Genomic DNA, 23,998 nt, shown 5'->3' with positions numbered 1-23,998 from the left:
TAGTGTCTGAAGCTGTTTTTGCTCACAAGTGCAGTGCCATCATGATCAATTGTAATCAATACAAATGCGTGTTATAAAAACAAAACAAAAAAAAAAACCACCGCGATTTTTGAAAATCCCATCAAGAGTTCAATCAAATACTTACATAAACTCCAGCTGTGCCTTTCACCTGTTTAAAGAAATCAGTCCTCAACACTGTGATTAACATAAAAGCAAAATCTATACATAAATATTTATGGCATGAAAGTGAAATGTGTTGTGGTTGCGTTTCATGTGATTAATTGGACAAATTTCATAAACTTAAAAAAAGTTGTATACAAACAACAAAATAGGCATCAAATTAAGATTTTACAAGTAGTATGGCACGCATAGCACACATTTGGTCAACATTTGAAAACCGAAATGGGTGAAGCAGTTTTATGCAAATAACCATAATATTTTTGAGTCAGAGCTGTAGAAATGCAACCACCTGCAAGCTCACAATGTTACCAACAATATTGACCAACAAACAAGTGTGACTGAATAATTCAATGATAACCCATGCCACAGCGAAGCGCATAGTTGAATGAACCCATCAGTATAATGACGAGCAGCATCGCTTAACTACCTACCCACTATTATTTAACACATTTTTTCTTCTTCCCTCTCTCTGTTGATTTTTTTGACGCGTCATTATTCAGATGTGCAAATCGGTGCCATTGCTGCTGCTTCTCCTGCTCAGTTACCTAAGCGCTGTGTCATTGGCGTTGCAGTCGTTCCCGAAACTCTGCAATATACACAACTTCGATGAGTTTTTGGAGCAGACGGGCAAAGTGTATAGCGATGAGAGGGAGCGCGAGTTCCGCGAGAGCATATTCTCGGCCAAGAAATCATTGATAGATCTGGGAAATAAGAATGCGGCAGCAGGCGTTGCCAGCTTTCGTATGGCAGTCAACGTTCTGGCCGATTTGACGCGAAAGGAAGTTTCTCGTCTCTACGGATCGAAGCTCTCATTTCAGGGCGAGTAAGTATAAGGGCTTGGGCGGGGGATTCACCCAACAGCACCGATGACATGCTCAAGCGAGTGTCGTCACTAATTATCACTAATTAACAGGCCTATCTTGCTAAATAACACAGTGCGGAATGAAAAAATGAAAAATTCAAGCTGGCACGTGCAGTATTAAAAACAAAAAAACCTGTATATTTAATCTTGCAAAATACAATCAATAACATAGTGGCTTTTCAATATCTGATAGTGCGTTCGAAGACTCCTCCCACAGTTTTAAATCGGTCGAGCTGCAAGTTTCCCGTAAGGCATCAGATAACTTAATTTGATCGGCCATATATATCACCTGTCATCCGATTTTGTATAATTTGTGGGTCGCGAAAGGTTGGCCAAACGTGCAAAGTAATAATTGCTTTAATATGGAAATGAGAGACAAGTTGTTTTTTTGTTTTTTACTGTATCGTAATCCCATTTGGTTAAATAGGACTCGTGAATTTAAAGATTCATCAGAGCCGCTCCACTCCATCATGTTACAGCTGCCGTATGAACGATGTAGGGAATACTGTTTATGTCATTAATTTACATTAATATTGTACGCTGCTCAATAGTTCAACAAAAATTACACACAACATGCAAACTAGGCTTCTTCAATTTAATTGCATTACTTGAAACCTTCCATTGAGCAATTCATTTTCATTTACTACAAGTATATGCAGTTTTTTAGGCTCTTGTTATTTACTTATGGCGAAAGTTGATAGCGAAGACTGTAATCATTATAAGTGTTATTATAAAAGTTAGAAATTATTAATTTTCTTCATTCGTTTACAACATAATGAGCAAAAAATAAAACTCATTAAATAATGAGTACTGGTTAAGTTCTATTTTGTTGATCAAATATAAAACTAAAGTTGTAACTTTTCCTGAAATGATTTTGTTAACGATGTTTTTTTTAGCCCAAAAACTTTACTTCCCCTGTTCGTCTTGGGTTCTTGTTTAAGGATATATATAAACTTGAGTTTTATTTTTGATCCAAAAAAAAAGGAAGAAAAGAATAATCATTATTTTATGAGTTTTATTTTTTGACTTAAAAATAATGATTATTGGTTCAGTTGTAAAGCATAACTCAAAATTAACCATTACTTGTACATTGTGAGAGTACGAATAAAAATTAAAATTTTTAAATAAGAATATTGGTGTTATGCTCATGAAGGATTGTTTTCGCTAAAAAAAAAACCAAATAATTATAAATATATTGATATATTTAGCTTTAGTATAGTAAATAACTTATTTGATTCTCTTTCGGATTTTTGACTGCATGCTTCGCATTTCTCTCAATTGGCGCTGCAAGTCCTCAGCATCTCCAAAAGTAGGTTGCACTTTCGATGCATTCCCGCTATCATAAACGCTTCGAACCGAGTCTCTTTGTCTAGCACTCTGCATTATTGCCTCGATGGAGTCGCGTCGATAGCGACGAATAACTCCGGTATCGTTGAGATGGCCAGATTGGTCGAGTCGCTGCTGGTGCGGATGTCGACGCATCCACGTTTCGGGCTTGCTCGGATCGAACGGATGGTGCACATAAATAGGTACAGGGGCGCCATAATAAAATCGTCGTCTAGGCGCCTTTTTCCCGGACGGAGCAGTAGTTGGGCCAACTTGTGGTTGGTTTACGTTACCCAAAAACAATGGCTGTTTTTTGGGTCCATCAAAGGCCTGTATTTTGATCTGGGTCTTAAAGTCGGTTTTTGATCTCGTAATGCTGTTATACGTTGCAGAAATGTCCTTTACAGCATCCTTAGTATGGACTCCCTTTTTATCTCGAGTTTCTTCTAAACTTACACGTTTAATTTCTTTCACTAAAGTATCAACATCTTTGTTCAAGCCGGTTTTCTTATTTACGTTGTCTATTATGTTTGTCATCTCCTTGGCTCTGGCCGACCCGGGCCCACCCCCACCTTTTCCTGACTTTCCAGTATCATCATTATTTGCGGTTTCATTTGGATTTCCCTTAGAGTTTGCACCAGCGGTAGCAGTACTAATGGCACCACCTGAATGACTACTAGTAGACTCGCCTACGCCACCGCCTCCTTTGCCAGCAGCTCCTTTGCCACCTCCCTTGCCACCTCCCTTGTCACCCTTACCGCCAGATTCACCGCCAGGTCCAGTCTTACCCCCTGACCCGCCTTTAGCTGCACCTTCTGATTCAGCCATATTACCACCACCGCCGCCAGTTTTGGTAGTATGGCCGGTACCAGTATGTCCGGCACCCTCTTGAGCCCCACCGTCATTTCCTTGGTTGGCTTTCCCTTGGGCTCCACCACCTTGGCTACCGCCTACTCCGCCACCGCTACCGCCACCGCTACCACCTCCGCTAGCACCTCCACCGCTACCACCTCCGCTACCACTTCCGCTACCACCTCCGCCACCGCTACCACCAGCTCCACTGTTAGGTCCCGCTCCACCTTCCTGCGCTCCAGCACCACCCTGGTTACTCCGTTGGCTGCCACCACTGCGGGAGCTACTCCCTTGGAGTCCACCTCTCTTATCGTTCGCCTTTCCATTTAGGCCGCTGCCGTAGCTGCCGCTTCCGGAACAGCTGCCGTAGTTGTAGCTGCTATCCCTGTCCATTGGAGAGGCTTCTCCTCCGCACTTTGCACCTCTGCCACAACCTACGCTTTGCTTTGCATGTGCTCGAGATCGACGAAGGGCTCCAATTTCTTTTGCCGCGTCGATGGCAGCTTTCCACGGTGGCTCAGGCAAGTCCTTCGGTTTTCCATACAGAATGCGATGAGCTTCTTCGTCTTGCCGTTCCTCCTCCCCGAGCACCGCCTGAATGACTTGCATTAGATTTAAAAGCGCATTCGGATGGTATGGATTACGAAGATTGCCGCGGCAATCAAAAATTTCCACATACATATTACAGACGCCAGAATTCGTCAATGGTACCCGACAAGCATTCCAGGTCTGCCCACGGGGATTTAGAGCTTTGCTAAAGTTCTGAAGCGTCAACGTGTACAGAAACTCGAAAACTGCGTGTTGTGGCCGATCAAGAAGTCTACTCAGGCTAATGATTATGATGCGATTGATGTTAAACCAGATGCGCTTTGTAGTCGCCCAGCAGGGGCATCCAACTTTCCGCAGGTACTTCCGGTTGGCCAGAAGCCACTTAACATCGTCCTGATCATTGCATTCTGTTTGACTTGAAACGGGGGCTTTGAAGGAACTGGTCGGTGAGCAGCAATTTTCATACGAACAACACTCTTTGCATATGTTGCAGCATTCGCAATCTGGCGGAATGGGGCAGGAGGGCGCAGTCGCCATTTTGATATATTCGAATTTCCAGGCTTAATAGGGGCCCCTCATATTTTTTGAAACTACAAACGGAACTGACAGAAATCTCTAAAGTCGGTTTCGGGCTCATCAATCTTATTGATAATACTACTTGTAGCTAGCACATTGTTTGGCATTAATTCGAGTGTTCTCGGCGCTTTTTGCAGAGAACTGACGTCGCGACACATCAACTTTGTGACAGCTCCGAATGCCGCCAACGATAGGCTGCCGGAATCTTTCGATTGGCGGGAAAAGGGAGGTGTTACTCCACCCGGGTTTCAGGGCACTGACTGCGGCTCTTGCTGGTCCTTTTCCACCATCGGTGCATTGGAAGGGCACCTATTTCGTCGGACCGGCCTGCTTGTGCCGCTTTCGCAACAGAATTTGGTGGACTGTGCCGACGACTATGGCAGCATGGGTTGCGATGGTGGTTTCCAAGAATACGGCTTCGAATATATACGTGATCATGGCGTCACACTGGCCAACAAATATCCCTACACGCAAATGGAGAACGCCCAGTGTCTACAGAATCAGACTGCAAACACAGGCTTGGGCGAAAGCGTGGTAAAAATTCGGGACTATGCGCGCATCAAGCCGGGGGATGAGCAGAAAATGAAGGAGGTTATTGCAACCCTGGGACCACTCGCCTGCTCCATCAACGCTGCTCCCGCTTCTTTTGAGCAGTACAGCGGCGGCATATATGACGATGACGAATGCAATCAGGACGATCTCAACCACTCCGTTGTAGTTGTTGGCTATGGCAGCGAAAATGGTCGCGATTATTGGATCGTGAAAAACTCGTACTCACAAAACTGGGGTGAGGGCGGTTTCATACGGCTGCCCCGTAATGAAGGAAGCTTCTGTGGTATTGCCAGCGAATGCAGTTATCCGATCCTGTAAGCTACACACTCTCCTTCTCCCTCGCTCTCCCCACCAGGGAGTATTATCTTAGTGCCGTAAACGAATTTTGAATGTTAGTTTAGGTTTTATCCAAATAAACAATACAAAATACAAAACGAAACAATCATATTATGACCTCGATTAATGGAAATAAATACATAAATTAATTAACTAATAAATTAATAAGATTACAATTTTATACTTAAATGCTGGGAGGAGCTAGAGAATGCTTTTAAATGCTAAACACTCTTAAATTATTTTCAAATCATTTGTTGTTTCTTTTGGCAATGATGAGCACGGTCTGGGATGAATAAACAACGCATGTAAGCTTAAGCATCCTTACTTTTCTTTACTTTATTTATTTATTTCGCTTCTCTCTCTTCACAATTATTTTTCAAATAACCATTTAATATTAAGGGACAAGGCCTTAAGGGCACAACACGCAACAAAGAACTTAAAATTGGGTACAAATCTTACTTCATATAATTTTCTTCGGCGTAGATCTAAAAAATACATATGGTAAGTATATTTTTAATCATAAAATAGCCCGTAGCACAAAGAAATATTTATCACAAAGCATACCAGCCGAGCGCTATAAAAGCATCTAATTAAATGCCCGACACTCAGTTGAAAAATAATACACGATGAAATCGGTTCAACTTTTTATCAGCATTTGCGCTCTCTGCGTAGTGTGTGTGGCTGCTGCCGCCGTTACGAAGCCTACTGAAGTCGAGTTGTTTAAACAGGCATGGGAGTCCTTCAAAGCTCATCACAACAAAGCCTATTCCACTATTGAAGAGGATCAGCAACGTTTCAAGAATTTCCGCAAGAATTTCAAAAAGGCCCTTCGACACAATAAGCAATACGACCTTGGCAAAGAAACGTATAAAATGGCCATTAATAGGTTTTCTGATCTGATGCAAAAGGAGTTTGAGCGCAAATATTTGAATAATTTACATTAAATTAATTGTACAATTAATTCACTAAAAAAATTCATCGAATAAACAAGTACATATATGTCAAAAGAAATAATCAAAATTAAATAATATTTTTAACTCAAATTCTTTTTTATTATAATACAACGAATCAACAAATCCAAGTGCAAAGGGTATAAAGAAAGCATTTCGCACCCCACCAACTATATAGTGCATATACTCTTGAACAGCCATTCCTGTTAGTTTGTCAGTCCGTTCGAGAGACATGAAATTTTTCACCCTTCCTCTCCTTCCCCCGCTCCAGAATTTCATTAATACTGCCCATAATTCACAGCCTATTTTATGTAAATTTGTTGTTCAAAATAAATATAAATTTATCTACTTTTTTCAATTCTGTCTAAATCGCCATGTCGACCATGTCGAATCAAAAGCTGAAGACTAGCTCTTATATTACTCCACGGTCCTTGGTGATTCCGATTAAGGCTCGGTATCCTTATTAGTCGAAGCAATTCCATCATTTGGTTTATTTTTTATAAATACAGAATTACTGCAAAATATTGCATTATTTGAAATACTATAAATGCAAAAGTTGTTGGCTTTAAACGCATTCGAATAGTATGGATAGTGATTCAGATTCTTGAAAATTGCGTAGCGATAATAAATTACAAATTTGACACATTACTGCTTAACTCGCTTTTGCTTTAATCTTTAGGAATACTTAGTCATAGGCAAGTTGGAAAGAAGCAGGTTCGTGTTGTTGGTTTTTAAAAATATTTCTCTTTATTTATTCACTGTTTTAGTTTAAGATGTGGGTTCGGCATTGTTTTGCTTTGTTCTTCATGAACAATTCCTGGAAATTCAACCGCTATAATTTTGTAGATAAGTATTTTAGGTTTTGCATTTCCTTTTTGTTTTGCTTGTAATTTTATTTTTACATTTATTTTTTATTTGTATACTATGCTTTGTATTGTACTGGGCTTTATGCTTCTTGTATAAATTTGTGGGGTAATGTATAATTTGTAATTTAACGCGCACAAATACTACATGTTTAGCTTAAACGAGTATATTGATTTGTTTTCTTGTGAACGTACGAGTACATATGTATAATTATATCTTTATCCTTCATTTTGTTAGTCATGCAATTGTTGCCCTACTATTCATCAGCAAAGACGTTAATGTACAGCCGACTAATATCATTTAGGTATAAATGTACAGTACATAAATATATGTATATTTTTCATTTAACAAATACTATCGCTGCTGCACTAAGCAAATCTTTATGTTTATAAATTTAATATGTTTACATTCATTGATATTTTTTAGTTTGGTTTCAATTATGTGGCATAGCATAATACTCGTAATTAATGTTCGGTGAAATGTATTTCAAATATTTTATTGACCTCTCTTCCGTTTATTCAGAACTGAAAACACCGCTCGATTTTCCAAAGAAATGTAACTGTGTGTCTCAGAAAATTGAGCACGTCAGGGGTTCTGATGCCAATTGTGTCGACTGTACTTTACAATATTGTTGGTTACCGCAGCTCTTGAAGTTCAACAATCAATTTAGATAACATGGGGTTCCACATGATTTCGAATTTAGTATGATCTGTAAGCAAAGAATTTGTTTTGGCCCCTATCTCGCTCATGCTATCCGAAACAAGACAACACATACAAAGTGTAAATAGGTACTTGTGCTGTCTTTAAATAAATTGGGCTTTAACTCACAGATGGGTTTCCTGTGGTTGAGTCATAAACATTAATTCTGACCGCAGTGAATTGTACATTAAAATTGTTTTAAATCGCAATTTGAATAATCTGGATCTGAATCAAGTGTTCTCAATACTTGTATTTCCTAAGCTGTAGGAATATAGGCCTAGCCGAACAGGAGGAATAAGAAATATTTTGTATAGCCCTAAAGACAACATTTTCTTTTAGACCATAACCTGGAAATCAAGTTAACAGTTTTGATGGGCCGTTTTAATTGTGAGTTCTAGCGAAGGACTTTACATTTTTCTGAAAGTGATTGCGATGTGAAATTTGTTTAAGCAAGTCTAGTCTGAGGAGAAAATTTGTGTTTATGTGTAGGGAACTACAACCTCCTTTTGCTTTTTTAAACTATTTGCATACTCGGCCTCTGCTTATTATTTAAATAAAATTTGTTCTGAACCATTTATTAGCTGTCTCATTTGAGAATTTACATATTTGGCGTTGATTTCTATTATTGTTTCCATGCACCTTTAAACATACAATACATGTGACTCTGGCCTTGGCGGCAGCTGGGGACCTAAAAAGAAAACTTTTGGTTTCTTACTGGCAATCGAGAATTCAAAATGCGATTGTGTATATTGCATATTGCATGTACTTGTAGGTAGGTATGTATATGGGATATGTTCAGAGCAGTTTTCTTCTTTTTTTTACTAAATCGCTAACAGTGTGAGAGTGCTGAATATTTAGTGTTCCGCCTTTTTTCGTTTTATTATGTGTAAAGTTTTCTAAAAAAAACACTCTTTTTGTTGTTGCTGTTCCTGGTATCATTTGTCAAGCTATTGTCATTGTAAAGAAGCGCGCCCGCAGCTGATAAAGCCGGCCAGGGTCCAACACAAAAACTATTGTAATTACATATATTATAATAAATACATTTTAAATATCTAACAACGTTTAAAGCATTTCGAGTACAATACACAAGATGATGCTTCATTTAAATATAGGTAGTATATGGGTATACATATAATGTGTACGTGTATATAATATATATTGCAACAAATTTTTCCTACAAAAACTGCACACATAACTTAGGGGGCTAGCTTATAAATTATTGTATAGTATTATTTAATTTAATTTAATTTAATTTATTCAACTGTATAGGTTTTAACTAAGCAACTTTTCTGTCAATTCAGTTAAATGACTAATGAACATTGAATTGTTCTTGTCCTTGTTGTTCTTGTTGCTATAAAAGCTGAAGCAAATACATGGCATTGTTGTTATTGTTGTTGTTGCTACTATATGTTTGTCATCGGTGTATTTTGTTCTTTGTGTAGGTGTATGTGTGTGTGTGTGTGTGTACGCTGCCAGTTGCTCTACAAAAGAGTGAGGAGACAATGAAGATTGCCCAACAGAGATTTGTGTTTAGTAGGTGGGTTGTTGATATTCCATGCCAGCCTGCTGATCCATGCCTGTTGAAATGAGAATGGCGAAGAAAATGTTTTACTTTTGAAACCTAGAGATCTTGGTTAACAAAAGCTTACCCTGGTGCTGTTGTCCAAAGGGTGAAGCACTGTACTGTTCATTGTCGTTGTCCATCGAGTAGCTGTAGGCCTGTTGGTGTACCACATTGGCGGGGTCCGTTTCGAAGGCCGAGGTGAACTCATCGCCGGCCCCAATCAGAAAACGTTTGTATGCCATGAAAGCACACAGAGCCTGCAAATGAAAAATTCAAATTTAGTAAATACTAATTAATACAGCACCAAGGCGCAAACAAAGACTTACCCAAGTGAAAATTGAGAAAAAACAGAACACAATGGCCGTTTTCATACTGCCGGCACCAATGCCGCCTGGTGGCATTGGCGCTGAGCTCCACTGCGACCACAAGTAGAAGAAGGCAATGAAGTACATGAAGGCCCAGAAAGCTGCAAGGAAAATGCATCAACAGTGTGCAGCGTAAACCTTTAGAATGCTGCTCTTTACGCACCTGAAAATCCCATGTCCGCCATGACGTAACGCTTTCTGCTCTTCACCGAGGACATGCGCTCAAACAGAAACTCGCCCCCAATGAAACCCATCGAAGCCAAGAAACCAAAGACGCCAACCATGTTGCCATATTTACAGGCCATGGCATCACCACTATATAGACAAACTTCTTTGCCCTCCTGCTCGATCCATCCCTCGGAAGATATGCAGCCAAAAACGACAATGGAGAAGAGCTGAATGAAATCACGGAAATAAGGTAGGCAGTTGGATTAATTCAATTGTTAGCACAATTCAAGCACATATTTATTTTAAATATTCTATTTGAAGAAATTCATATAAATATATGATATTTATGAAAACAAAAATAATGTACGCATATATTAATAAGGGAGATTATTCTCTACAAATAATTGTATTTCGTTTTTTCGAAGAAGAGAAGAAAGATATATTTTTAATACAAATGCTTCCTTGTATTTGATTTATTAATATTATATGGCATTGTCGTTGCATAATAAAACTATATTTATCTATACGATAAGCGTACGATGCAAGGAAAAATGCTGGAGGTCATACATTTTCCACTTTTAATAAAGGCTAATCGTTTCAATGCCAATCGATGATTGAACTGGTGAGCAGAGAGTTAGGCATCTGTTGAACTACACTGATAAATAAATACATATATTGATATGCATACATGCGTAACGTTTCATAAATTATTTAAGACAAGGAAAGGCCTTAGTACGCACATGCAGTCCCATTTGTTGATATCGATTTTCAAGACAGGTGCAACAAGCTAAGAGTTCAAGTGCACGTACACACACAGACACAGCTAAGCACAGACTTTGTTGGTTACTCCACACATATTTTTCATGTTCCTGACCCAATTTTGTTGAAGGCCAAGTTTACCTGGTCACTAGAGTGCGAAGCGCAACAAAAAGTTATGATTCGATCCGAGAAGTTGGCGAGCAAAAACAAATAGCGCCTGGAAGTAGGCAACAACATGTCTCCAGTGCACAAGTAGCTACAGTGGGCTTTACAAAACGGATATGTATACATATGTTTGTATACGTATATGGCGTATAAAATATATAGTATATATCATAAAATATAATTTCATTTTTCATGTAAAACGTTGTAAATATTGTATATACATAGATGTAAGTGCGTCCTATAGATGCTTACTATATTGTTTTCCCTAACTGTCAACTAGCTTAAGCTGCCATATTTGTAGTAGAAAACTAGTTTTATAAATTGTATATATGTAAAAAAAAAAAACGTATATGATAGCCTTTTTCGGACATTTTTATTAATATATGTGTTCGGCTTTCAATTAATGCATTTTTCAAAAATAATGTTGAGCACATAATCAAACTAAATTGATTAGTTTTGGTGATTAATTGATTTTTTTTTGATTGATTTTAAGTAGGTCATACTGTACTGCTACACGGGAGTAATGTCAGTGCAGTCCTTGGTCAAGAAAACAACAAACATTGGTAGTTGCCTCTGTTGTTGCTATTGTTGTTTTAACTGTGCAAATATTACGTATACGCCATGCTGTTGCAGCCAGCAACAAAGGGCCATTAAGCGTAAATGAAAAGTAAACCCTGGCTAAATCCAAGCAAAATCTGTCCACTCATAGCACACACACTCTTTCTCTCTCTCTCTCTCTCTCTCTCTCTCTCTCTCTCTCTCTCTCTCTCTCTCTCTTCGACTCTCTATATTTTTCTCGCCATTTCTCTTTCTATTTATTTATATGTATGTATGTTTAATTAATAAAATAGGAAAGTTGTAATGAATGCTATGGCGCAGATAAATTAGTTTCCTTCAATGATGTCGGCTTAGACGTAATTGTTCCAATTACAAAAATCTATTAACTTGAGTGTCTTTTTGGGTCATGTGCTGTGGTCTGTTGGCGTCAATCGCGTAATCAAAATGGAAATGTGCCCCAATTATTTGCTAGTCGTGGCACTTTAATCAAAGGAAGCTTTCGCCTTCACCACCTCTTTCGATACTAGTATTACATACTTGTCAAGAATCAAAAGTTATGACTCTTGGGAGGGACACTGAGTAAATAAATCACAGAGTGTTGGCCAACAAGTGAAGCAACTCCCACAGTAGCTATTGCTGTCCAATGTTGTCCACAGCAAAGCCGTCGCAAGGGCAAGAGCAGGCAAGGTGATTCCCAAACGGTTTGCCCTCAGGCCCTCTTAACCACTTACCCAACAAAGACCGCGTATGACAACTTGCGGCTTCATCACAAACGTGAGCGGATCGAAGGCGCCACCAGCCTTGCCACCACCATAGGCGCCACCAGCATTAATGTTGAGTATTTGGTTAAACACATCCATTTTAATGTATTGTCTTAAGTGCAAGCAATCACTGTTGATTTATTATATGTACGTATATTTGTCTGCGCTGCACGAAATATAAATTCGTTATATTTTGTCGCTTTTTCAGCATTTATTTTTTCACGTCTTGTTGTGAAAAATCGAATGCTTCTTACAACGCGCGCTCTCAAGGGCAATGAGGGGGCGTCTTGCCCGTTTTATTTTATGTATATAAGTATGTCTATGTATACCGACACACTGTATGTATGTGTGTGAGTGTGTGTTTGGGTTTGGGTTTGTGGGGGTGTACTGTGTTGTATATCGCAATTATAGATTACAACACAACGAAAATAGCTCGCAAAAAAATTGAGGAAAAATCTCGAGTTCGTTTGCTGCCCGCTTGTGCGACACGCGCCTCAAATATTCGCGCTACTTTACGACCGAACAAAATGACAAGACTCCCGCGTTTTCAACGTATACTTATACTTTATTATTGCTGCATAATAAATGAAAATTGCAAACACTAGTATTTCACTTTTACTTTTTGCACGCTCGTGGCCAAACGACGTTCACACACCGTGGCAAACGCGCAGGACAACAAACGCTAAACAACTGAACGAGTATTCGAGAGGCAATGAAAAAGCAGAAATGGCCGAAGTGGCAAACCTCTTCGTGCTTGCCCTCGTGTGTTTGCTTTCCCACTACATATTTGTATGTGTTTGTTCGTATGTGTTTGTTCGTGTGTGTGTGTGTGTGTGCAACATCCTGCCAGACCCTGCAGTCAGCCACACTAGCTCGAAATTTGCGTTGCAATAAAAAGTGTTTATCGAACTATGTCAGGATATTGCGACTAATCATAACACAATTTTTTGACATGTTCAATGCTTGTGCTTACAGCGATTTAAGAATGAAAATTGTTTGATTTGCACCACCAATCGTGAGGTGTTCTACTAGGAACAAGAAAAAACATAAAATAAAATTACATATTAGACCGACAGCGAGCCATTTGTTTATATTATTCATATGTACAAGTATGTAGCGCCTGACTTAAAGTTTTCAGTGTTTGTTTCTTAGAACATCCAACAGACAAGAAGCTCCATAAAAATCTTAAATATATGCCTTAATCTCATATAAAAAATAAAAATAAATTATTGTACTGTTAAAGCTGCTTTATTATATGTACTATCTAAAACTAAATGTGAATTATGCCAAGAAACATAAGGCAAAAGTTTTTCTCCTGAATGTTCATTATGCATCGCCTTGGTGTAAAACTATTTCTAGTGCGTACTGTAGGGGTTGCTTAGGAATGGATGTCGACATTGAAAACATTCTATGATTTTTGAGGGTGGATCTTGGTTGTTATTGGCTGTTGGTCGTAAGCCGATAACATGGCCAAATTATCGATAAGATCTGGCAATCAAGCTGTGTTTAACTCTGGTTGCATATGAGCTTTCAAAAAGCTGCGGGTTAATGGAAATATGAAAATGGAAAAAAAGAGTGCTTGATTTTTCAGATTTCAAATGCCAGTTGAATTTCAAAAATACAAATAAAATTATTAGTGGTGTCAATAAAAATGAAAAATATTCAATCATTATACAAGCGTAAACGTCAGAAATTATCGGTCAAGCCATATGTTACCGACGGCTGTGCCGAAATAAAGCTGGCGGGTAAAACCACCACACTTAAAAATTCCCAGAAAACTGATCTCGGTATTATCGAAAAGAATTTGAATTATTTGCGCAACAGCATGTACAGTGAGCCGCCCTCGAAGACCCGCCAGTTTGAGCCCAAGGCGTCGATGAGACTCAACGAGAACTGTCTGAGAAAGTATCTTGAAGGCGGGCCATTGCCGCCACATCCACAACAATTGTTAAGCTCCTATTATTGCGATGAACAACTAACGCAGACTTGGGGGAACTTTGATGATTTCTACCACAAATTGCTGGAGTGTTTCGACCGTAACTACGAGATGACAGAAGACGAACAAACATATGAAATTTGTTGCAAGCCGTGTCAAAATCAAGCGCGTCCTCCAAAGCCACGAGCGCCACCAGCCGAATCACCGCCTGTTGTAAATGAAGAGCCCAAGCCCGCCAAACGACGACCAGAGAAGAGAGCTCCTTTTCACTCTAAGCCCAAATGGCTGCAGGCTCAGGAGCAAATATCGAAGATAAGACAGGCGGAGCAAGAGCGTCTTAGGAAGGAGGCAGAATTTGAGGCGGCTAATAAAAAACGCGAGTCCATTGCAAAGTTTAAACGTCTAGTCGAGAAGAATAGGGAATTAATTAATAGACGTAGCAGGCAATCTAGACCAGCAATGGATGCAGCACCAGGAGGGCCCCTTTACCAAGTACCACACCGATCCCGGTCACCACCTACTGCTGAACAACCAGTCATACCTCAAATGGCAAAGATCCCAACGATTGTAAAAACTAAACCATCAGACATGGCTCTGAAAAAAACACTAAAAAGGGAACAAGGGCTAAAAATACCATCCAATGCCAGAGGAAAGTACAAAAAGACCTCAACGCTTAAACGTAAAAGCAATAAACACGATGCAGTGGATAGACCAGTCTCCTCAGTTACGTTAAGAAACTTAAGGAAACCTAAGTCCGCGACGACCAAAAAAAAAGAGAGATTCCAGAAAGAGTCTACTCCAAAACGCAGGCAATCCTTTAAAAAGGAAAATGAAATGCTAAATGATAAGCTACCAAGGGAAAAAACTGCCCAGGAAAAGGACGCTGTAAGCGTATCATTTGGCAGCATTAGTAGCAATTACAGTCGCGTAGAGCGTATAAGTTCACTGAAGGAAGAAGTGGTGAGAAAAGCCCCAACAAGCAATATTCCCAGTAGAATGTCATCTCTGAGCGCGAGCCAAGCGACTTTAATTCCACCAAAAATCAGTGCCCAACGGCATCAATGGCTAGAAAAGTTAGACAGGGGTAGTCAGAAAGAAAGCAATCTGTTAAAAGTTCCTGCTGCTGCAAAGCAAAGCAGCGCCCATCCTGAATTGGAAAAGCGCCAAAAAGGTGACACCTTCTCGGAACCCTTCGGTGAGCTTTTAAAAGACTTAGAAATACCCGAGCTTCATCCACAACTTCAAAGCACGCACTCCCTGCGCCAACCAGCTGAAATAGAAATCGAAATTGTAACAAAAGAAGACAGGAGAGCGTCGGCCCAGAGTCACGTATCATACGTCGAACCCGTTGCCATGGTAATCAAGGACAAAAAATTACCTAAAACACCAGCAAAGGTACCTCCTAATAAATCAAGTATGGCAAAACCCGACGTCAAAGACAAAAAATTACCTAAAACACCAGAAAAGCTACCTCCGAATAAATCTAGTTTAGCCAAACCCGACTCTGGTGCTAGTAGTTCTAAGATAAGCACAGCCAACAAGTCTACATCCGAAGAACTGAGTCGTACTGAATCCAAAATACTTCGCCAGATCTCACAAAAAAAAAGTACAACAGTGGATTACAAGCCCAAAGATCTGGTGCCTTTTTTGCCCTCGGGCGAATCACGCCAGATCCAAAAACGAAAACCGGAGTCCAAGGAGTCTAAGGATCCTTCCGACGAGCCCTTTCCGTCGCTGAAACCAAAAGCGGTGCCCAGCAATTTTATCAGTCAAAAAAGGCATATAATAAATATCCCAGCTCCATCTGCCATATATGCAAGGCACTCCAATAGTATAAGGAAGGGCCACCAAAAAAGTACTACATCTTTTTTAAAAGCTCCAAGAATGCTGACAACAAGCGAGAAGGCAGTAGAAGCGAATATTCAAATGGAACGTCGAAGTTCTAAATTTAAACTAAGGCGCTTTAAGTCATATTTGGTAAAATCTAAGCCGGATACGAAGATATTGAACAGGTCTGGTTCAAAAAGATCTATAGCTTACTTAAGATCAGTTGATTCTATGGACTACGTCAACCCGCCCAAGAGTAAAGCGGACAAAAAATCGATAACTTCAGAGGACAGAACATCGGAGCTGGACAAAAAAAGGGGCACAGTCATAAGTGTGACGGATATTTTGTCCACAAGCGAAATCGAACCATACTTTAAGAAAAAAGCAAAGGCTGATGAATTGCAGGCCGATGAAGACGACAACATTTTCAAAACTACTGAATTGATGGAGTACCCGAAAGTGCGCATAGAAGAATTCGAGCTGTCAATCCTTTCCGAGGAACAAAAGGCGGAGGCGGCCGAAAAGCCAGCAGTACCCGCAAATGAAGTACCCGTAAAGATCACCAGAAAACCTATTAAGACTGTCAGTTCTGAAACAGTTCAGGCTATACAAAAACCACCTATGAGCAAGGCCTCAAAATATACAAATACAGAAAGCCTTTTAAGAAAGAGATCACAAATATCACTCCAAAAAATATCAAAGGAAATCCATGAAGAAGAGTTGCGAGCCAAACAACACTCCGATTCAGCGTTTATGGAGTCCTACATTCGAAGACGGGCTTCAGTTGAGGCGAAAATAAAAGAACTCATGAAAATCGTACCCCAACGAGAATTGCCGCGGAAGCGAGCGAAACGCGACTTTGAGGTGGAAGTACAATCCCAACCAATCAAACCAGCTACTCCATCCTTAGGACCCAAAAGAAAACCAAAATATGCCACTACGGGCACAAGTTTCCCCAACAAGTATGCCTCGATGGAAAGAAGACTTTGGACGCCGAAAACCTTGGATGAAGCTTTTAACCCCAATGAATGTTGTTACCCACTCTTAGAGCCCATGAGGATGCCGGTACGCCGTTATAAGCTTCCTGACATAAAAACGTGCTCAAAAACTGCGTTGAAAAAAACTAAAGAAACGCCCACGAAGCACGAGCAAATTGACGAGAGATGCACCAGAGATACAAGTATTACCGGAGACGGTAAATGCTCTCTCTGTGATTTTATGTGTTCTCGACATCAGGAGGAGGACACGCCGCTTATTAAAGAAATGAAGGAAAAGTTGCGCAAAGTCGAGCTTCGCGCCTATTACCTTAACATGTGTAAGCGAGAGGCGCAGGTTCAACATCAGCAGTTTTCTGATTGTGGTTTCAAGGAATGTGGCATGTCTTGTGTTTAGTGATTTGGTTAGATTTGCATTAGTCGAGCCATGGATGCTTAGCTCAGCCATTCACAGGATAGGCTTTTGTGATGCATACACAGATCGACTAATGCACATCAACCAACCACTTGCTCGTCCATTTTGAATTTCTAGTTTGTTCTGAATAAACTTTTTAAAAATCCCTAAATTTTTCTTACATTTGACATGTTGAAGCAAACAAAGTCCGCCAAATTACAGAGCCAAACCCAAATTCCAAAATGCGTTCGGGTGTGTCTGGGGGCGCAGGACTGCGCTGGCATTCCACCACCACCACAACCACCAATAATACCGCCATCTGAGCCCGAGAAAGAGTTGCAACAAGTGCTCCATAAACTAGTGAAGAGACTGAAGCTGAAAACACCCTTACGGAATGCCATGTATCTAAGGAAATGGAAATATCAGCGCGTATCGCCCGAGTTTCTAACACTTCTATTGGAACACCAAGTGGGGGCGCTGCCACGACGCTACCTATTGAGAGAGCCTAACTTCTCTTACTACAAGTACGATGGAGCTCTCAAGTTTCGTCACATGCGAGTGGGTATCGACACGGCAGCGCCCCTGCAGTTTCCATGTTGCCATGCACAATGCCCACGAGTCGGACATACCTCTGAAGAAATCAATGATATGAAATTGCATGAGTTCGGATGTTGTGTGCCATTAGAAAAACCAATAGAGGAACCCAAGCCCAAGGAACCAAGACGCTCAGTCGATAACGGACCCGAAAGCTACGAATACGATAAAGGTATGCTTATGCAGACAAAGCGCGATCTAACAGACGAACAGAAACAGCGCTTGAATTATATCTACGAAGAAAACGAATACCGTGCGAATGAAAATGCCGGCGAGGATCCTGAGAATCGCTTGCATTTGATTTACAGGGTTCAAGAGAATTATGAAGATAATAAGTTGCTCGATGCTGAAATTAAAGCAGAGGAAAACAAAAATAAATTGCATGTTATTTATCAGCCCTCTGAGCTGGAGCCAGAGCCCAGAGAGGAGGAAAAGGCTGCAAAGCCAAAATTACATGTTATATATGAGCCGAGCCGTAAGATTCCTGAGCCACGCAAAACACCAGAAACTAAAATCATACCAGCCGCTGAAGACAAGACCGATTACTGCCCCCAGCCAAAGCCCGTTAAAAGCCAACTTCAGCCTCACGAGCGTTGGATATGTCCAAAGATAAAGGCTGGGAAAAAGCGTGATCCACGCTATCTATATTATGAAAACACACCGTTCTACCAGGTACTGAAGAATAATAGCTATCTTAAGGAAACACGTACCCCGCGTCGCAGAAGCAGGAGTAGAAGCAGACACGAAGGAAAAGGTAAGTCGACACCAGTACGTACAGCACCGATGGAACTCAAATCAGATGAGCAACTTACACCTAAGACGAGTGAGCATATTGTGAGAGCTAAATCGAAGAAACCCACCCATGGTTTCTATGATGTATTACGCTGCCACCGAAAAGTCTTTGTACACGGCTCTGAGCGGCCCGATGTTCTAGACGATACAGATATTGAGGCGCGTGGGAGAAGTACAAGCGAGTGCAGCGGGTTTCGGTCATATGTGAAGCGTTCCGAAAAAGATTTAATCGAACACTACTATAGAACTCACTGCCATTTGGTTACGAAGGATGCCTATAAAGTAAAGAAACGCAAGAAGCCCAAACCCTACTGCTACTTATGGTCCACTGTGGACGATGACATAAGGCTTGCAGAGAAGGAACGATTAGCGGAACTGGCATGCCGCAGGCGTAAAATGAACCAACGCCTTAACAGGCGACCCTACTGTTACCTCTGGTCCGACGTAGAACCCGACATCAAGGCCAATACAAAACAAATGCTAGAGGAAAGAGGAGCGGAAGACAGGGCTAAGGCACTACACCGGAAGAAGATGCGGTTGCGCTCTTGCTTCCTTTGGTCACGGAACGAAGAACGGGAAGCTGAAAAGGAACGACAAAGAATTGACCGGGCGACAAGGCTTCGTCTAGAAAGATGGAGACGCAAAAAAGCGGAAGAATCCGGTACTAGCATAGAGGAAAAACTAGATCATCCCCAGCAGAGAATGTGTTACTTGTGGAGCACCCCTGACAAAGATCATGAAAACAAGCCACTTCCGCAATTTGCAGCGAATCCAAATCAGCGTCAAAGTGCACCTGAAAGGCATTCAAGCAGTTCTGAAGACTCGGAGACTAAAAAGTCTAAGCTCGAACCCTACTACCTCTGGTCAAATCCCGGAGACGAAAGTCTCAAGGAGAGACGTAAACGCAAACCTGCTAAAACTGGGAAAGAGGTAAAACAAAAAGAGGTTGTGAAATGTGTGCGATCGGTGCGCATTGACGAGTCACCAGCTAAGAAAGAATATGATAATTCTCTGCCTTGTGCAAGGTTCACATCACCGGAAAGTACATCTGAGCCGGAAACAACGGAGAAGCGATATGAGATTTCGGAACAAGACACCTGCTGTAAGAGATTAGCGCCCAACGGGGAAGGAAATCAAGAGAGGCAGAACTGGTCGCGTCCAGTTGAACGTAGAAGCCAGTTTGGACCCATTCCTAGCCGAAGTAATGGGACTATTTTGAAAACACCAAATATTTTTTCCCAACTCATTATTGGCAAGACTAAGTCTTTAAGTATAAGGCAGAATGACGGCAGCGATCGAAAGGCAGACTGGTCTTTTCCAATGGATCATGATGAAGAAAAAGCTGACAAAAACAAAAAATTTATGTGGTCGGCTCCGGTACAAGAAAATACCCACTTGGAGTCAAAGATGTCAGCGACTTCAAGTCACCAAATTTCTCGACGTGAGTCCAAAACTTCTCAAAAAAAGAAGCGATGGAGCCAATTTACAAATTTTAGCCGACGTGAGTCCAGAGCTTCGAAAAAAGACAATCAAAGTGAGACTGTTTCCAAGCGTGATTCCATGGTCTCCCAAATAACTTTTCGTAGTGAGGATAGTGACGAGCTTGAGTCTAATTCTGCCAAAAAGAGTGCTCCTAGTGAGAATACTACCAATCCTGAGTCTACGGTTGCCAAAACTGTTTATAGTGAGCCTGCAGCCAAACGTGAGTCTATGGTTGCCAAAAAGAAGGCTGACAAGGCTGACAAAGCTGCCAAGCGTGACTCTATATTTACCAGAAAACGTACTTATAGCGAGAATACCGCCAATCCTGAGTCTACGGTTGCCAAAACTGTTTATAGTGAGCCTGCAGCCAAAAAGAAGGCTGACAAAGCTGCCAAGCGTGAGTCTACATTTACCAGAAAAAGTACTTATAGCGAGAGTACCGGCAATCGTGATTCTACGGTTTCCCAAATAAGTATTTATAGTGAGAATTCTGCAAAACGTGACTCCCACGATACCAACAAAAATCAGCAAAAATCAAAAAGTCCAAGATTATCACGCGAGGCCTCAACGACTAGCATGGCAACCCATAGTACAAATGAAGATCATAAGAAGGATCAGCTACCGGTCCACGAATTAGCAAAGCCTCTCCGAAAACACCATAAAGTCGAAGAGCCCCCCCATCAAGATTACAAGGAAGAAGACCGATGGCATCAGGTATGGGCTAGTAAGGAACCTCCGGTCGATTGGGAAGAGCATAGGCCCCAAAGAAAACATACTGTCATCCAAAAGGAAAATAAGCCAGTCCAAAAAAAGCGCGAAGTACATATGTGGTCTGCACCGATAGAGCCAAGTAACTTTGAAGAAATGAACAAAAAAATGAAATGTACATCGCCAGACCGCGATTGCGATTCAACGAAATGTTCTTTAAGACATTATGGACCAACCCCCACCCAGCATAGAACTAACTCGTATCTCAAAAAACGTCCTCCATCGAAATTTCACTCCCACTGCAGTCAAGCTCACCAAGGAGCTCAACCAGCCCCGCAAAAGCGCCACACATCTGCGCCGTTTATAAAATCGCGCTACAGAACACTTAGCAAGGAACGCCTACCATCCAAATATCACCATCATTGCAGCAGTACCGAAAAATTGACGACGCCGAAGCCCCGACGGAGGCTTGTCGCGAGACGGAGCAGCGTCAGCTCGAGTGGCTTTGTAACACCACCGACCGAGCCACTGTCAACCCCATGCCTCGATGCAGAGCGACGCGAAACAAATGCCCAACGAGAATGGGAAAAACGGTATGAAGAGAAGAAAAAGGCGAAGCAAGCAGGTTTATTGCCAGTTAGCAAGAGAGGCAACGATTGGTTGTTCACCTCACGAGCGATTAGAAGCAATGAGAGTTTGAGAAAGAAAAGCAAAGATCCTGGAATGTTTGTGCGTCGATCGACCATTTTTCCCATTGATAAGAAGAAGAAAGATAAGAAAAACCATTGGTTCTTTGTGGAAGAGAGTAAAAATCGGGACAGGCGTAGAAGGCAGGATTGGCTTGTTGTGCGACCCTCTGGCATGGACCCCGACGAATATTTGGATCAAGATGAAAGTCATAAGATTAATACGCTATATTTACAAAAATCTGAAAAACCATCTAGCTCTGAGAGCGAGGACAGCTGCGGCTGCTTTGAAGAAGGCTGTACTAAGTGCTCTTCCTTACCTGCGCCCGAACCCGTTTATGTCAATTGCCAAGTTTCGCAGGCGTCTCGAACACGCTCCCGCGGTATAGACGAGCACAACAGTTTTGGCGATGGTGATAGCGAAAGATCAGCGGACAGTGGTAATTATGTGCGAAGTCGTTACAGAGCGGGCTTGGAGGATACTCGGAAGCGCAGTGGCATATTGAAAACACACAGTTTTGCAGATAGTTTGGCACATCAGCAGGTACCTACTAAACGGGTGCACTATCGCGCCGACACCAAGAAGCCGGATTTGCATTGCCATGCCTTCTGTTTCTAAACGTACTTCGTCAGACGTTCGTAATCTGGCTGGCAAATGTTTTGCACAAATCAGTTAACAGCTATATTGCGGGCGTCTGTCGCGGGGCCATTGTCGCACATTCGAACGTTTCGTTTCACATGTTTTATGTTATTAATTATTATTTAATATTTAACTATTTATATTAACAATTTATTCAAAAGTCAACTTTTGTGGCTTAAGCCGAAATTAAAATGTTTTGTTTTTTCTGAAATCGTTCCCTTTTTTTGTTTGCGTACAAATAACAGACAAATTGTATAATTAGTTAGTAGTATAAGGAATTGGACTTTGAGCTATGAATTATAAATGCAATGCTGGCTTGGAAATTTCCCATATTTCCTTACTCGTTCTTGAACTGAGCCGGACGCTTCTCCACGAACGCTTGCATGCCTTCCTTGCGATCGGCCTGCAAAAGACACACAAGTCATAGTTTTAAATAAGATTATACGATTTTATGACGTATTTATAGTATTACGCAATAGCGGACGGACTCACCGTTGAGAACGTGGCATGGAAAGTGCGACGCTCGAATTTTAAACCTTCCTGCAGGGTCGTCTCGTAGGCAGTGTTGACCGCCTCCTTGCACAACTGTATAATAAGGTTCGAGTGTGTGCCAATTTTCTCGGCTGTCTTGATGGCCTCGGCCAACAACTGATCTGGAGGGAACACCTTGCTGACCAAGCCCATCTGCTGAGCCTGCTGAGCGCCCACCATGTTCCCAGTGAGGCAAATTTCCATGGCATTAGACTTGCCAACGGCGCGTGCCAAGCGCTGAGTGCCTCCGGCACCGGGAATGGTTCCCAAAGCAATTTCAGGCTGGCCGAACTTTGCCTTCTCGCCAGCATATATGATATCGCACATCATCGCTAGTTCGTTGCCACCACCGAGAGCATAACCATTGACGGCAGCGATGATTGGCTTCTGGGTGCGCGCAACCTCGGTCCAGTCGTTCAGGAAGTTACCCTGAATGCACTGGGAATAGGTGTTTGGGGCCATCTCCTTGATGTCAGCACCAGCGGCGAAGGCCTTCTCACTGCCCGTCAGCACGATGGCAGCGATGCTGCTATCTTTGCCGAATCCCTGCAACGCTGTAGACAACTCCTTCATCAGGCCATTGCAAAGAGCATTCAAGGCCTTGGGGCGATTCAAGGTGATAACAGCTACGTTCTTCTTCTCGCCAGCAACTTCAGTCTTAATGTATTCCCAGTTGTTGGCCGCTGCAGAGTGAGAGAGACGACAAATTAGTTTATATCACAATGATTGCGTAATTAATGTTTTGACTGTCGCTTAAAGAAAAACAACATCTACCGGCTGTTACAAGCAGACGCACTAATTACAATTACACCCAAACCCACCCAGCTGCAGAACTTTTGACCAAAGTCCACAATTTTCCTGCAACACATCGAGGGGGTGTGGCAAAGGTAAGGCCAAGGCAAATGCTATTGCTATTAATATTCTAGTTATATGTACTTACTGCTGGCAAAACGCGAGGCTGTGGCTAGTTGGGGCTGTCTAGCAGCCATCTGGAGCACATTTTGTGCCCGACCGGCAATCAGTTTAGCAATGTTCGCCATTTTTTTTCTATTCACTTGAACTTGACTGGAAATTGTGGACCAATTAATTTTCTGTTATCTAATAATTCTAGCTGCCTTCCGCAGTTGATACTTACACTCTAGACGCTGGAGCAGAAATGTGGAGAGCGGCAATTGCGACGATCGCGCAATGCTTTGGAGCCGGTTAGCATTAGTGGTGAGCATGTTAAAGACGATGTTGCCATCGGTAATTTACATACAATAACATTTCAATAACATATTTGCTTAAATAACAAGTTTTTCTTACAAATGTATTTTTCTCTATATTT

General features: G+C 41.4%; 5 protein-coding genes across 5 annotated transcripts; 2 read left to right on the top strand and 3 right to left on the bottom strand.

Moving 5' to 3' along the window:
* Nucleotides 1–482: 482 nt before the first annotated feature.
* Nucleotides 483–5,215, top strand: LOC115634568 (cathepsin L1). Its single transcript, XM_030532391.1, has 3 exons — nucleotides 483–512; nucleotides 681–1,003; nucleotides 4,483–5,215. Exons 1-3 carry the CDS (start codon nucleotides 483–485, stop codon nucleotides 5,213–5,215), a joined length of 1,086 nt encoding a protein of 361 aa, XP_030388251.1.
* On the bottom strand, nucleotides 2,227–4,354 carry LOC115632119 (keratin, type I cytoskeletal 9-like). The gene has a single exon (XM_030529124.1). The coding sequence runs from the start codon at nucleotides 4,304–4,306 to the stop codon at nucleotides 2,270–2,272; it is 2,037 nt and encodes a 678-aa protein (XP_030384984.1). The 5' UTR covers nucleotides 4,307–4,354; the 3' UTR covers nucleotides 2,227–2,269.
* Nucleotides 5,216–6,937: 1,722 nt separating the features above from the next.
* Nucleotides 6,938–12,761, bottom strand: LOC115627887 (synaptogyrin). Its single transcript, XM_030523776.1, has 5 exons — nucleotides 12,057–12,761; nucleotides 9,839–10,070; nucleotides 9,637–9,776; nucleotides 9,396–9,567; nucleotides 6,938–9,323 (listed from the first exon to the last, which is right to left on the bottom strand). Exons 1-5 carry the CDS (start codon nucleotides 12,183–12,185, stop codon nucleotides 9,277–9,279), a joined length of 720 nt encoding a protein of 239 aa, XP_030379636.1. The 5' UTR covers nucleotides 12,186–12,761; the 3' UTR covers nucleotides 6,938–9,276.
* A 4,642-nt stretch (nucleotides 12,762–17,403) lies between these two features.
* LOC115625311 lies at nucleotides 17,404–22,351 on the top strand. The gene has a single exon (XM_030520334.1). The coding sequence runs from the start codon at nucleotides 17,428–17,430 to the stop codon at nucleotides 22,117–22,119; it is 4,692 nt and encodes a 1,563-aa protein (XP_030376194.1). The 5' UTR covers nucleotides 17,404–17,427; the 3' UTR covers nucleotides 22,120–22,351.
* Nucleotides 22,269–23,825, bottom strand: LOC115625329 (probable enoyl-CoA hydratase, mitochondrial). The gene is made up of 4 exons (XM_030520357.1): nucleotides 23,807–23,825; nucleotides 23,612–23,736; nucleotides 22,633–23,354; nucleotides 22,269–22,543 (listed from the first exon to the last, which is right to left on the bottom strand). The coding sequence occupies exons 2-4, from the start codon at nucleotides 23,709–23,711 to the stop codon at nucleotides 22,478–22,480; spliced, it is 888 nt and encodes a 295-aa protein (XP_030376217.1). The 5' UTR covers nucleotides 23,712–23,736; nucleotides 23,807–23,825; the 3' UTR covers nucleotides 22,269–22,477.
* Between the last annotated feature and the right edge of the window lie 173 nt (nucleotides 23,826–23,998).

Source organism: Scaptodrosophila lebanonensis, unplaced genomic scaffold, assembly GCF_003285725.1.
Source record: "Scaptodrosophila lebanonensis strain 11010-0011.00,11010-0021.00 unplaced genomic scaffold, SlebRS2 tig00000001-arrow-pilon, whole genome shotgun sequence".
NCBI classification, from domain to species: domain Eukaryota; kingdom Metazoa; phylum Arthropoda; class Insecta; order Diptera; family Drosophilidae; genus Scaptodrosophila; species Scaptodrosophila lebanonensis.
Note: the sequence above shows the minus strand (reverse complement) of the source record. Positions and strands in the feature narration are given on the sequence as shown.

Coding starts and splice junctions, on each gene's coding strand:
- LOC115634568 (XM_030532391.1), top strand. CDS start 483: ATGTTACCAACAATATTGACCAACAAACAA. Junction 513..680: donor CAATATTGACCAACAAACAA/GTGTGACTGAAT, acceptor GTCATTATTCAG/ATGTGCAAATCGGTGCCATT. Junction 1,004..4,482: donor AAGCTCTCATTTCAGGGCGA/GTAAGTATAAGG, acceptor CGCTTTTTGCAG/AGAACTGACGTCGCGACACA.
- LOC115632119 (XM_030529124.1), bottom strand. CDS start 4,306: ATGGCGACTGCGCCCTCCTGCCCCATTCCGCCAGATTGCGAATGCTGC.
- LOC115627887 (XM_030523776.1), bottom strand. CDS start 12,185: ATGGATGTGTTTAACCAAATACTCAACATTAATGCTGGTGGCGCCTAT. Junction 10,071..12,056: donor TCATACGCGGTCTTTGTTGG/GTAAGTGGTTAA, acceptor GATTTCATTCAG/CTCTTCTCCATTGTCGTTTT. Junction 9,777..9,838: donor GGCGGACATGGGATTTTCAG/GTGCGTAAAGAG, acceptor TTTTCCTTGCAG/CTTTCTGGGCCTTCATGTAC.
- LOC115625311 (XM_030520334.1), top strand. CDS start 17,428: ATGTTGAAGCAAACAAAGTCCGCCAAATTACAGAGCCAAACCCAAATT.
- LOC115625329 (XM_030520357.1), bottom strand. CDS start 23,711: ATGGCGAACATTGCTAAACTGATTGCCGGTCGGGCACAAAATGTGCTC. Junction 23,355..23,611: donor AGCCTCGCGTTTTGCCAGCA/GTAAGTACATAT, acceptor CTCACTCTGCAG/CGGCCAACAACTGGGAATAC. Junction 22,544..22,632: donor TCCATGCCACGTTCTCAACG/GTGAGTCCGTCC, acceptor TGTCTTTTGCAG/GCCGATCGCAAGGAAGGCAT.